Here is a 12,899-nt window from a genome sequence, read left to right on the forward strand (position 1 = left end):
GGGTGTTCACTGGAAAGACTGATGCTGAAGCTGCAACTCCAATACTTTGGCCACCTGATGAGAAGGAAATGGCAACCCACTCCAGTACTCTTGCCTGGAAAATCCCATGGACAGAGGAGCGTGGTAGGCTACAGTCCATGGGGTCGCAAAGAATTGGACATGACTGAGCGACTTCACTTTCACTTCGACTCATTTGAAAAGAGCCTGATGCCGGGAAAGATTGAAGGCGGGAGGAGAAGGGGACGACAGTGGATGAGATGGCTGGACAGTATCACCAACTTGATGGATATGAGTTTGCGTAAACTCCGGGAGTTGGTGATGGACAGGGAGGCCCAGCGTGCTGCGTTCATGGGGTCGCAAAGAGTCGGACACAACTGAGCAACTGAACTGAACTGAGTGCTAGTTTAGCGCTGTTCCGAACACTGGAAAAATTCATGCATCTAAACTAAATGCCACGCCTAGCACCTAGCGAGCGTGCTTTATAAGCATTACCAAATGATCAAACTAATCAAAAGCAACACCCTGAAAGCTGAAAACCGGGGTGGGGGGTGGGGGAGAGTCCTGTCTTCCCGCGTAGCAAGGAGGCGCTGGAGGGATCGGATTCCTGGCCACAGACGCAACGGAGGATGCTCCAGGGAAAAAAGGGATGGGGCGGGCAGCAGAGAGATCACAGACTGAGAACAAGGAAGTCTGGGAGAGTTAAGAATAAGCAGTTCTACCCACGCTTTTGCACGGGAATGTCTACGGATCTCAACCGCTCTGGGAAACAGGAACAAGAGCGTCAGGCCTAAACGCCATCGCGGCTCGAACCCGGCCTACGTTTCGCTCCCCGGCCCCGGCCAGCCCGGCCCCGCGTGCCGCCACTCAGCCGGCCCTCGGGCCCCGGGGTGTTGCGCCAGTCGAACGCCCGACTGCCCAGGACTCCAAACCCAGGCCCCCGATGACCGCCCGCCGCTCGCTGCCGGCGCAGCCGGGTTTCAGGCCGCCGCCTCCCACCTAGCCCAGCCTCGCGAGGGCGCCCGTGCTCCGCGAAAACCGGAACTGGCCCCTCGCGGCCGCCGTAGACGCGCCTCTGTGGCCTTTGTCACCGCTTTTTTTTTTCTCCTTCCTCCTTCCTCCCCCCGCCCCCCGTAGTTCCCTTTCACTTCCGGGGTCGCTCTGGATCCGCTGGTTCCGTAACAACATCCCGTTGGCTTCCCTCAGGCGGCGGGACCGGTGCAGCCGCCGCCTCCCAGGAGCGCCGCCCGCCCGGGGCTCACTGCGCTCCTCCCCGGGCCCAGTCCGCCATGGCCACCAACCCGCAGCCGCAGCCACCTCCTCCCGCGCCACCGCCTCCCCCGCCGCAGCCGCAGCCGCCGCCGCCGCCGCCCGGCCCCGGGGCTGGCTCGGGCGCGGGCGGGGCCGGGGGTGCGGGCGCCGGCGCCGGGGACCCGCAGCTCGTGGCCATGATCGTGAACCACCTCAAGAGCCAGGGGCTCTTCGACCAGTTCCGCCGGGACTGCCTGGCCGACGTGGACACCAAGGTGCGGGGCGCGCGGGGGAGCTGCGGGCGCGTGGGGACCGGGGACGACCCCACGGGCCGCCACCTTGCCGGGCAGGCAGTCGGTAGCCCGCCATCGGTCGGTGGGCCGGCGGCTGCCTCGGCGTCCCCAGCCCCGGGGCCGCTCTGGAGCGCGCCGCCTGCCCACCCCGGAGTGCCCTGCGCAGCCGCTTCCTCTCTGAGGGGCCGATTCGTGCCCGGCGCTGTGGGGCTCGCTGTGTTCATTCATTCGCTCAGCCTTTCGTTGCTTTAACAGACTAGTGTTAAGCATCTCCTACGTGCCAGGCACTGCTTAGGTGCTGGGAATATAGGGGTGAGCCACACCGAGTTACTGGTCTTTTGGAGACTCGTCTGCGCTAAGGCTAACGGCGCTTTCATCTCTGATTTCCACTCACCGCCCCCCACCTCGGGTTTACTTTGCGTCCCAAGTTGTTTTTGCCTCCTTTCTTGAAGATTGCTGGTAAGGGTCAGGTCTTTGTCCTTCGGAGAAAGCGCTAAGTGGTAATGAATCGAATTGTTTGCAGTGTTTGCAATGCTGGACTTGGTGAGGGGCGCAGAGCTGGTCGATGGAAAGGTGGGGTACGGGGGTTGGGGCTTTTGTTTCCCCCAGGGACACTGATTTAATCCCTCAGGCCAAGTCATGTCTCTAAAGTGAGAAAGGAGGAGGGGTCAGAGGGGAGGGGTAGAGGGAACGGAGGAAAGGACGGAGGAGGGGTGACGGCAGGGAAGGAGGGAAGAAGGACTGGACAGAAGAGTGAGTTGGGAAGAGTAAGGGGTATAGGGGAAAGGTTCCCTGTATAAAAATAGCGGGGCTGGGAAGGGAAAGGGAGTTTGTACCAAGTGTCAAAGTGAAAGGGGGATTCGCAGGAGCGGGTCATCTTGGGTGGTTCTGCAAAGGCTGAGTAGAGAAAACGGGAAGGTGCATTCAGTAGGTGGATGGAAACCCAGTAGGTCTAGAAGCAAGTGAAGCAGGAAGCTTTGGTTGGAACCAGTTGGGGGAAAGTTTTTTTTTTTTTTTAAACTTAGATCTGGTTTGGTTCATTGGTTCAGAGTTTCGATGGGGTCAGGGTTTTCACATAGCATGTTCAGCTCTTCTAAAGAAGCGTGTTTGTTTGAGGAAAGGGCTTTGAGGTGAAGCACACACCATTCCCTTATCGCCTCTAGGGAAACCTTTCTGACAGTCTAGGGACATCTTCCCTTTTAAGAACTCTGGCCCACCTTGTAGACCAGAAATAGAATGTGCCTTTTGGGGGTGTTGGAGTTTCTGGACCACATGAAATTGAATTTTCTTGGGGATATTTATCTATGTAGGTAGTATGTAGTTTTCTCACTTCATTTCAGGGAATATGCGCAACTGCCTGTTTGAAAATGATGCCAGTTGGCTTTCTTCCTCCCTCTCCCTTCCTTCCATCCTTTTTTTTTTTCCATAGGACATGGGGAAGTAAATGTTACCCAACTGTCAATAAGTAAAGCTGTTTTTTTGTTTGTTTGTTTGTTTGTTTTAATTTGGCAAGTAGAGATTTCACTTTGCTGTCCTTAGAAACCTACAAATCCGTGTGTCATCATTGTGTATGCAGATTGAAAATTCAAATACACCAGCAGTTGGGGGGTGGGGAGCTACAGTATTTAAGGCTCAACTTTTTCTGCATCCACATTCCCTCTGAATATTATTGTTGTGCCTGTAATGTTCCTGCCAGCACCTCTCAAAGTAGAGTCCTAAAACATTTCTTGGGGGGAAAGAAGGAAGCGCAATTGGTTTGACAATCTAACGAGAACTAGAACAAGTGCGCATGTTGACATTAGCACGCAGCCCAAGATCCAGCTCATGCTGGGGCTCCTCTGCTCTGGCCTCCAGATCCCAGGAGCCAGGTTTCAAAGCCATTCCAACCCCTGTGCACTGAGTAGCAAGTGAGGAGGAAAAATCAAGACAGGCCCACCTCTCGGGACTTGGCAGGGTGCTCCCTGACCAAGTGAATATGGCCCCTTTCACTCCAGGTCTTAGAGGCCAATTTTTGGATACTTTCTCAGCTGGAAGTAGCTCCTGGTCACCATAATTATTGTCTATTTCTTTTCAGATTTAAAAGAAAAATCAGAGACAGAAATAATGTAAGTTTATTCACCCAGCAAATACTTATTATACACCAGGCATTGTTTTAGGTACCAGGGACACAGCAGTGAACAGAAAGTCCCTGCTGATTTGAACTTGAAGCCCATCTGAGGAAGTATATCACTCGTGAGAGGTTCTGTGGGAGAGAGAAAGCAGGATGAGGGTGGAAAGGGTTGGTGGTGTGTTTTGCATAAGTTGTCCAGGGAAGATTGGACAAGATGACATTTGAGCCATCGCTGAAGGAGCTGTTCAGCGGCGGGGGGCTGAGCATGCCAGCTGGGGAGCACAGCAAGTGCAGAAGGCCTGAGGCAGAGCCTGCTGAGGGAGAAAGGGCTCAGAGCTGAGGTTGGAGCCCCCTGCCACCCTCGCTTTAGAGAGCTGCCCAAGCCCTGGTAAGTTTGGCGCTCCCTGGAGCTGAGAAGCCACTGGCAGGTGTTAGAGCAGAAGCGGGACGTGATCTGACTTCCATCTTTGATGGCTTGGCCTCATGGAGTCATTTACAGTACCCCCTTTACTTTAGCCGTGATGTGGTTTGGACAGTAACGACATGGTCCCCCCCAACTGTAGAAGATCGGCACTAGCTGCACTGTGGAAGCAGACTTCAGACAGCAGGAGTGGACCAGGTGCGGGCGGTCCGCAGCTGTAACCTGGGCAGGCGACGAGAAGGCTCCGTGCAGGAGTGGTAGCGGTGGAGGGGTGGGAGGGGCTCGGGCTCCGGCTGTGTTCTGAGGCTAATGCCGGGGGATTTGCTGCTGGTTCGGGTGAGGCGTGGAGGAGGAGGAGGAGCCTCTACGATGTGAAGGCTTTTGGCCAGGAGCACTGGAAAAAGAGATAGCTCTTCCCAGAAGAGTAATGGAGGCCCAAATATTATTGTAGTCACTAGGCTTTTTTACCTAAACAAGAACTTAGAAACCAAGAGATTTAACTTTAATAGTTCAAATTCAAGGTTGTTTTATGGGCAAGTAGAGTGCTAAATACATTGTGACATTTGAGCCTGGTGTTGCTGAGGTTTGGAAATATTGGGAAGAATATTGTTTTAGAATCATCAGGGAGAAAATTAATTCTCATTCACATGAATTTTGGATAAATGGAGAGGAGCATGAGAAATAATCACAAGACTAGTTTTGGTCAGATGTAATATTTGTTGTTCATTCACTAAGTCGTGTTCAACTCTTCGCAACCCCATGGATTGCAGCACGCCAGGCTTCCCTGTCTTCTGCTATCTCCCAGAGTTTGCTCAAATTTGTGTCCATTGAGTCAATGATGCTATCTAACCATCTCATCCTCTGCCACCCCCTTCTCCTTTTGCCTTCAATCTTTCCCAGTTAAATATAGGTATAGAATAGAGGATAGAATATAGGTATTAGTGAAATTCTGGTAACTGGAAGGGGTGGAGGGGTGTCATAGAGGGATAAAATCTTTCTCATCTCCACAACCCAGTCATCTCATCTGATAACTACTTTTTAGTTGCTTATCTGCCCAGCAGTGTGAAAAGGTGTGTGGAAACAAAGTTTAAAAGAGTGAGAGGAGAAGACTTACACTTCAGTAAAGAGATAAATATTGGACCCCCACTCCCTAAAATAGAATACAATACAAGAATTACTTGAATGATAGTGTGTATCGGAGACAGTTGGTACGTGGGAGAAGGGCCATGGATGCCTACCTGGGGTGTCAGGGTGACTTTACGGGTTAGGTAGGCTCTGAAGGTGAGAAGTTTGCCAGCTGGGCAGGGAGAAGGAGTGGTAGGTGTACATGATTAAAATAATGAGAACTTAGGACTAGAGCATAAACTTTGAAGGGTAAGGGAGCAAACAGCAGAAACGGAGGTGGTACAGTTTTGCTTAAAATCATTCAGGAATACTCAGACTCATCTACATTAAAAGTCACATTAAAAAAAAAAAGTCACATAAAAGATGTAAAGAGCATGCGTGGCGGGGACAGCTTGTAGGAAGGAAGCATGCAGTCAGACAGCCCTTCCAGGCAGTGTAGAAACGGCCTGTTAACGTGTGTCGTCTCTCCTGCTTCCTGCGTATCAGTAGTGCTCAGCTTTAGCACAGCTGATATTTTGGGCTGGATAGTCCTTTGTAGGGGGGGACTGTCCTGTGCCCACTAGGATGCCACTAGCAACTCCCCTCAGCAGTGACAATTAGAGATGTCTCCAGGCATTGCCAGAGGTTACCTGGGTGGGTGTAGAGTGGGGGGACGCAAAATTGCTTCCAGTTAGGAACCAGTGCCTTACATCTAATGTAACACCTAGTTCCAGCAGTTGTCCCTTCATAGTTTCTCTTGGATCCATGCCTTTCAGCCCATTTTTGCCACTCCAGTACAGATTTCCATTCTTCTACTTATTGCATGCTTTCCTGTGAATATTTTTAGTCTGTTTACTCTCTCACCATAGGAATATCAGGTCAGCTATCACATATCACGCTGCTCATATGTGCTGTGGGTTCCCATTCTCTCTCCCAATAATTGCAGGCTTCGTATATGGTCCTCAAATTCTTCCAAACCCTGGTTCCAAGTTATGTTTCCAACCTCATTTCTCTGTTTTTGTTTTCTATCCTCCAACAAAATTGGATTTAATGGTGTGGGGGCTCCCCAGTGCTCCTGACTCCCTGTTTTCTCATCCACCTGCTCTTACATTGCTGGGTGTACCTGTGCGGCCCGCCTTTCCTACTCCCAGCTCTGCTGTGAAACTTTGAAGGTCCAACTGGGATGCTATTCTCAATGAAGCCTCACTTTGCTCTTCTCCATTTCTTGGCTTCAAATCATCTAACAGTCACACTTCTTGGTATCTTATCTTCTAGTCCCTTGTCCATAAATAGGTATATTTGTCTTTGTTTTCATCTGTAAACATTTTGTTTTAGATAAATAGTATTTGAATGAGTCTTGTTTTATTCTGAAGCAGGAGCATAACACAAGGTTATCAAACCATGAAACTTTGTTGCCAAATTGATGCTGTAAAATGTTAACACTGCTAAAGATACTCAGATTCCTGGGACTTATGGATATTAGTGTTGATATTATGTAACAGTGAGGTTTTTAACATTGATATCTTTTTCTTTCTCTCTAGCCTGCCTATCAGAATCTGAGACAGCGTGTTGACAACTTTGTTGCAAACCACTTGGCAACTCATACATGGAGTCCCCACCTCAACAAGAACCAGCTTAGAAACAATATTCGACAGCAAGTGCTCAAGTAAGTTTCAGATTTGCAAGAGTTCCTAGGAACGCTTAAGAATGTCACTGTGTGCCTTGCCTGAAGGCTGAGACATTTGTGGAAGTTTGTTCACCTTGTGATAATTTTGTCAGATCTGGTGTGGCTACTTCTTACAATGATACAGTGTAATTGTAGAGTAGACTCTAAATCTCTTCAATTTCCCTCATAAATTTGGCAGTCTGATTGTTCCTATAGACCTTTGGAAATATTGAAGGAGTGACTATGTGACTTCAGTAAAAAGCCCTCTAGATGTGATGTGATGTGAATGATGGCAAACGCCAGATTGGTCAGTGTGTCCTATGCAGTTACGTTCACACTTACTTTTTTGACCCTGGAACCAGGCTTTATTATTCCTGGTTTACAAATAAAGACGTTAAAGATGACTGAAATTGAAACGCTTTCTCCTGATTTGAGACAGTGTCTTCTATGTTCTAATATAACTGCTTGCTTTTTTTTTTTCTGGCCAAGTGTGGCTTGTAAGATCTTAGTTCCCCTGTCAGCGATTGAACCTGGCCCTAGCAGTGAAAGTGCTGAGTACTAACCCCTGGACCACCAGGGACTTGCTGGTGTGTGTGTGTTTTTTTTTTTAAATTTTCCTGTGATTTTGCTTGTGGGTTTTAGTGATGATATAACCAAAAAGGGAGTGGTGGTACATTTGGACCTGTTAGAGTCCGTTTCTTGGCAAACACAAAGAGAGCGAGAAAAGCTGCAATGTTTAGATGGACCTAGAAAGATCATATTTGTTCCCCCAAAGAGCAGACTTACAATATTGTTCATGAATATAAGTATTCACCAAGGTAAGAAGACTTGAACCGTCTCTCCCTGCCTCACACCCCAGAAAAGCTGACTGCATTATTTTAAAAGTGCTTTTTAGTCTTCCTGCCTTGACAAATATTTATGTTCAAGTTCACCTACTGGGACGAAATGTGGCTTTTTAAACAGCTAAACAAATCTGATTTATAGCTGTGTGCTTAGTCGCTCAGTCGTGTCTGAGTCTTTGCAACCTCATGGATTAGAGCCTGCCAGGCTTCTCTGTCCATGGGGATTCTCTAGGCGAGAATACTGGAGTGGGTTGCCATGCCCTCCTCCAGGGGATCTTCCCAACCCAGGGATCAAACCCAGATCTCCTGCATTGCAGGCGGATCTTCACCGTCTGAGCCGCCGGGGAAGCACACTTTATAGCTGTTGCCCCTCAGTTCTCTCTTGGCCCTCAGGGACCTTGGAAACCTACCTAGTGTGTTGCTCCCTTGATAGTTCACCCACAGGAAGCCCCACAAATAAAACTTTACACTCTGATTCAAAGATCCATTTAGCCACAGGTAATCCTAGAAACCAGGAACCTGGGGCTCAGACTGCATGTCCTAGTAAATAAGAGAAGAGGGAAATTTGACAGTAGGTTTGTTGTCTACATTTTAAAAGATATTCAGGAACCTGTGAAAGAGTCCAGGTGAGATCACAAGATACCATTAGAGGGCTGCATCTGATTGCTTCTAGGGAGAAGTCAAGGCCTTTCCGGTTGGGCAACAGGCCTTCAAGAGAACAGTAACCAAAAAAGGGGGTAGGGCGCTAGGGGTCAAGTCGGAGGCTAGGGGTCGGTCGGGGGCCAGGGGTAGGCTGAGGCGGGGAGGGGGGCGGAGGCTTACAAACACTATCCAGGCTTTCAGAGCACCAGCCCACAACAGTGTGCATAGCTGCCTCCCTTTTCACAAAGAATAACATTGTTTTAAAAAAAAAATAAAAGCATGTTTGGGAAGGGAATGGTCTTAGATTCTTTTTGTCTTTTTCTTCATATGTTAAGAGACTGGCTGGAAGGCACATTTCTTGAAATTGACTTCTTAGCAGGCAAAACCTTTAAAGCCAGGAAGCAGTCATTTGTTCTGTTCTTTTAAAGAGAGCTAAACTCAGTCTTGCCCATGTAAAATCAAGCGCTTAAAATTGTTGTACCAACACAATGACGTTTTCGCAGAACCTTGTTTGGTGAGGGATTGCCAGACACTGCAGTAGGGGGCGCTTGTGACTGTTGGCAGTTAACACTAGAGCAGTGTGCCTGTGGGTGACGGGGACCCTCCTCTGTGGACCAGAGCCGGCGAATTGTCATGTCTTGGGTACTTTAGGCATTGCTCTTACCGCGACATCTGTACAGTTTCTTCTAGCTACTTTACTTATTTTTAATTGAACTGTTCTCTCGTTTAAATTGCATTAGTAAACTTAAGTCTCTTAGATAATATTTTTAAGTTACTCTAAAGAAAGAGTAACTTTTAGCTGTGTCTACCTGATGGTGTAGGGCCTCCCTCGTGGCTCAGTGTTTAAGGATCTGCTGGCCAGTGCAGGAGGTGTGGGTATGGTCCCTGGATCAGGAAGATCCCCTTGAGAAGGAAATGGCACCCCACTTTAGTATTCTGCCCAGGAAATCCCATGACAGAGGAGCCTGGCAGCTACAGTTCGTGGGATCGCAACAGAGTCAGACACAATTTAATGACTAAACAACGACAACTACTAATGGTATAGGAATGTATTTGCACCTATAAACACAATTTTGGACAGTTTTCTTGCATATACTTTGAGAAATACTCGGTTGACTCAGATTGAACTGTTTACAGTTGCCATTTTCATAAGACAAGATAGTTTAATATCTGCAATTTTGCATGGTTCAGTAACCTATCTGCCAGCTCAATAGATAAAAAAAAAATTTTATTCCGTTTATGCATTCATTTGTACAACAGAACCTTAAAATGCAAGGGAGCTCAGAAATGATGACCTGAACTGTGCGGTGTTTTAAGGAAAGACAGGGAAGTAGCCTTCACGAAGGCAGTGCTGGCTGCTGGCATTTTGGCTTTGCCCTTGAACCTGGAGCTATGACTTCTCCCCTCCTCTGGTGAGGCAGCCCCGGCTGCACCCACACGTCACTGAAATGAGCCCACGAGGAGCAGTGTGGTTGTTAGCGCGGGCCTCCGTTTTCAAGATCGGGGTGGACCTCTGGGTGAGAGAGAACATAAGTACACGGGGGCCCAGAACGTAGGCATCAGGGAAAGAGACTGAAGCAATCATTTGAAGGGTGTGTTTTATTTTTTAGTTTGTGCCTTTTTTGTGTTTGCACCCTAAAACATTTTTCAGATTGCTTGTCCTCACTTCTTTTCCACCTGCTACATTTTAAAGACACCTCTAAGATATAACGGTGTTTGGAGGATTAGCTTTTTTTTTATAAGAATCTTAGAACTTAGAAAGCAGGTTACCTACTTTGTGCAGTGGCGTCTCATCTTTCTCTGTGGCCCACATAAACGGAATTGTGGTATCCCAGGGCTGCACGGTGCCCCAGGAAAGGCTAATCGCATCCATCCTCCACTCCAGGCAGCCCAGCACTCAGACAAAGCCCTGCAGGGCGTAAAGACAGACACCTCAGCCCTGTGCAGGGACAGCCGGAGGCCTCGAACCTGCTCTCCCAACACTGTCCAGGGAACTGTGACTCCTCACTTCCCTGTTAGAAAGAAACAAGCTTGAAGTGCGATTCTTCACAGAAATGTGTGTCCTCCTATTTTGTTCAGAGGCCTCTGTGGTTTTCATGCTTCAGACTTTGTTGGCCTTTTTGCGCCTCTGTCTCTTAGGTGTGATATTTCTTTGAACACTTTCTTCCTTTCTCTTCTCTGGAATCAGGACTCGAGTTAAATGTCTTCTCCTTTGTAAAGCATTCACAAATCATCTCAGGGATGGCTAATGATGATAATATTCTTTTCTCATAGTGTATTGTATGTCCTAGTGCCTGTCATGTGGTATTCTGTGTCTCTCTCCCCAACCAAAATAGAGACCAGGTCTTATTTGCAGTGGCTCAGGAGCTAGTGTGGTGCCTGTTGTGTTTAAGACACTAAGAACCTAAGTGTTGAATGAATAAACCATTTCGTCTTTAAAGCAAGAAGATAAGAAGAAGGCCAAAAGTTTTAAGCTTTGTTTTTGTTCTTCTAAAGTTTTTCCTTTTTTTTGTCTCTTTTGGTGTTTTTTCTTTTTTGTAAAGTTTGGAGAAATTGCACTGTGTGTGTATTCTTCAGTTTTTGTGGACACACTAATACTTGTAAGAGAGTTACATCTTTCTGGTTTTTTTTTAAAGTTGTAGAATCCATAGATTTATTTTGTACACAGAATTCAACTTTAGTGGTCATTTATTCCTGTCTGCCATGGGCAGGATTGAGGTAAGCATCACCTACAAGCCTGGCCTTTAGATAACGTCTAGTTCTAAAGGTATTTTGTTTTGCTTTTGTTCTGTCTGCTTTAGTATTTCCACTAGTGACACAGTGTAGATGTGACATATTTTATGTAATTTTTTTTTTTTGCAGTATGCTATGTTAAATGCCGCTATAGTGTGAAACTTATTTTCTGTTGTGTATTCTTCTTGTAATCCAAGAAGGATGGAGAGGAGGCAGTTTGTTTTGATACAGCTTTACTTAAAAGGAGTTTGTTTAATACTACATTAATTTCTCTCTTTTTTTTTCCCACTTTTCTGTTAATTATCCTGTGTTTCAGATCAGGAATGTTGGAGTCTGGTATTGACCGAATTATTTCTCAGGTTGTGGATCCAAAGATCAACCACACATTCAGACCTCAGGTGGAGAAAGCCGTGCATGAGTTTCTGGCCACGCTCAATCACAAGGAGGACGCGGGTGGCAGCACCGCCCCGGACGACGAGAAGCCGGACTCTTCCACCATCACGCAGGGTGCTTTGCTTTTATTCCTGGGCAGTTCCTTTGCTTCTCTTCTTGCGCTGATTACCAAGTTAGGGGTATTTAGTTCTTTAAAATATTTCTCTTTTCGGCCATTCTCATGAAATTGTAGTTATTTTAATTATCACCCAGATTCTTCAACTGGCGTAACAGTTCTTTTCTTTTTTTTAAATAATGGTCATTTTAATAATGTAGTGGATGGGTGTGTGTGTGTTTCAGTAGAGGCAATAATTACAATAATTAGAGAACATATTCTTTTTCTGGGAACTAGACTGTTCTCACATTTGCATGGTGCCTAAGATTCTGTATTACGGAGGTAGAGAATTTAGAGTGTGTTAAGTCTTAGCACTAGTACCTGAAAGTCTAAAAATGTGTGTGTCACATAAAACTGACAGTGACAAGTGGCCTTGAGTCTGCAGAGGGCTTTACCTTCTGCACAAATTTATTCTAAAACGTGTCTTTCCCTCCAAGGTGTCCCCACCCCCGGACCCAGTGCGAACGTGGCCAGTGATGCCATGTCCATCTTGGAAACTATCACTTCTCTCAACCAAGAAGCTAGTGCTGCCAGGGCTTCGACAGAAACGTCAAATGCCAAGACCGGTGAGAGAATGTCCAAAAAACCCCCATCTCAGCCAAGCACTGACACTAGTGCTGAGAAAGAGAGGACTTCAGAGGACACAGCTGATAAAGAAAAATCTACACCTGACTCTTCAGGGGAAGGGCAGGAAGCTGCCCCTGGGTCTGAAGAACTTAGTGATCCCCCTTGTCCAACTGAAGAAATGAAAAATCACACAAGAGAAAGTACTAGTTCAGTTCTGCTAAATAAGGATGCTCAACAAGAAAGCAGTGACCAAAAAAGCAAATCAGCAGATAAAGGTGAAAAGAAGCCAGACAGCAATGAAAAGGCAGAAAGAAAGAAAGAGAAGAAGGAAAAGACTGAAAAGAAAATCGATCACTCAAAAAGAAGCGAAGATGTACAAAGAGTAAAAGATGAAAAACAAGCAAAGGATAAAGAAGTAGAATGTTCAAAACTTCCTTCAGAAAAAACCAATAGTAAAGCTAAAACTGGCGAAGGAACAAAAGAAGGTAAAAACTTGGGAAAGTCTACAACAGTTTAAAGAACAATGAGTGTCCACTGGGGTCACATCAAATTTGCCTTCAAAGTTTTATAAATATATTTGCTACTTGTGTTTTTAAAGCCTGAAAACTCATATTCTCTTTGCTAAAATGAGCATTAAGCATTTGTATATTTCCTTTCCATTCTCATGTGCCAGTTCACAATGCAAATGAACAGAGACATTCTAAACCTTATAATTTAACCCATAAT

At 46.8% G+C, this 12,899-nt stretch overlaps 1 protein-coding gene across 1 annotated transcript in view; it reads left to right on the plus strand.

Annotated features, from left to right (window-relative positions):
• Window positions 1–1,134: 1,134 nt before the first annotated feature.
• Window positions 1,135–12,899, plus strand: part of BOD1L1 (biorientation of chromosomes in cell division 1 like 1) — a 51,359-nt gene continuing 39,594 nt past the window's right edge. Inside the window, exons 1-4 of the mRNA XM_043906174.1 lie at window positions 1,135–1,523; window positions 6,718–6,842; window positions 11,376–11,566; window positions 12,044–12,658. Coding sequence (XP_043762109.1) covers window positions 1,287–1,523; window positions 6,718–6,842; window positions 11,376–11,566; window positions 12,044–12,658 — 1,168 coding nt within the window. The 5' untranslated portion in view covers window positions 1,135–1,286. The remainder of the gene's footprint in view (window positions 1,524–6,717; window positions 6,843–11,375; window positions 11,567–12,043; window positions 12,659–12,899) is intronic.

The sequence above is a fragment of the Cervus elaphus genome, chromosome 6 (genome assembly GCF_910594005.1).
Source record: "Cervus elaphus chromosome 6, mCerEla1.1, whole genome shotgun sequence".
Lineage (NCBI taxonomy): Eukaryota > Metazoa > Chordata > Mammalia > Artiodactyla > Cervidae > Cervus > Cervus elaphus.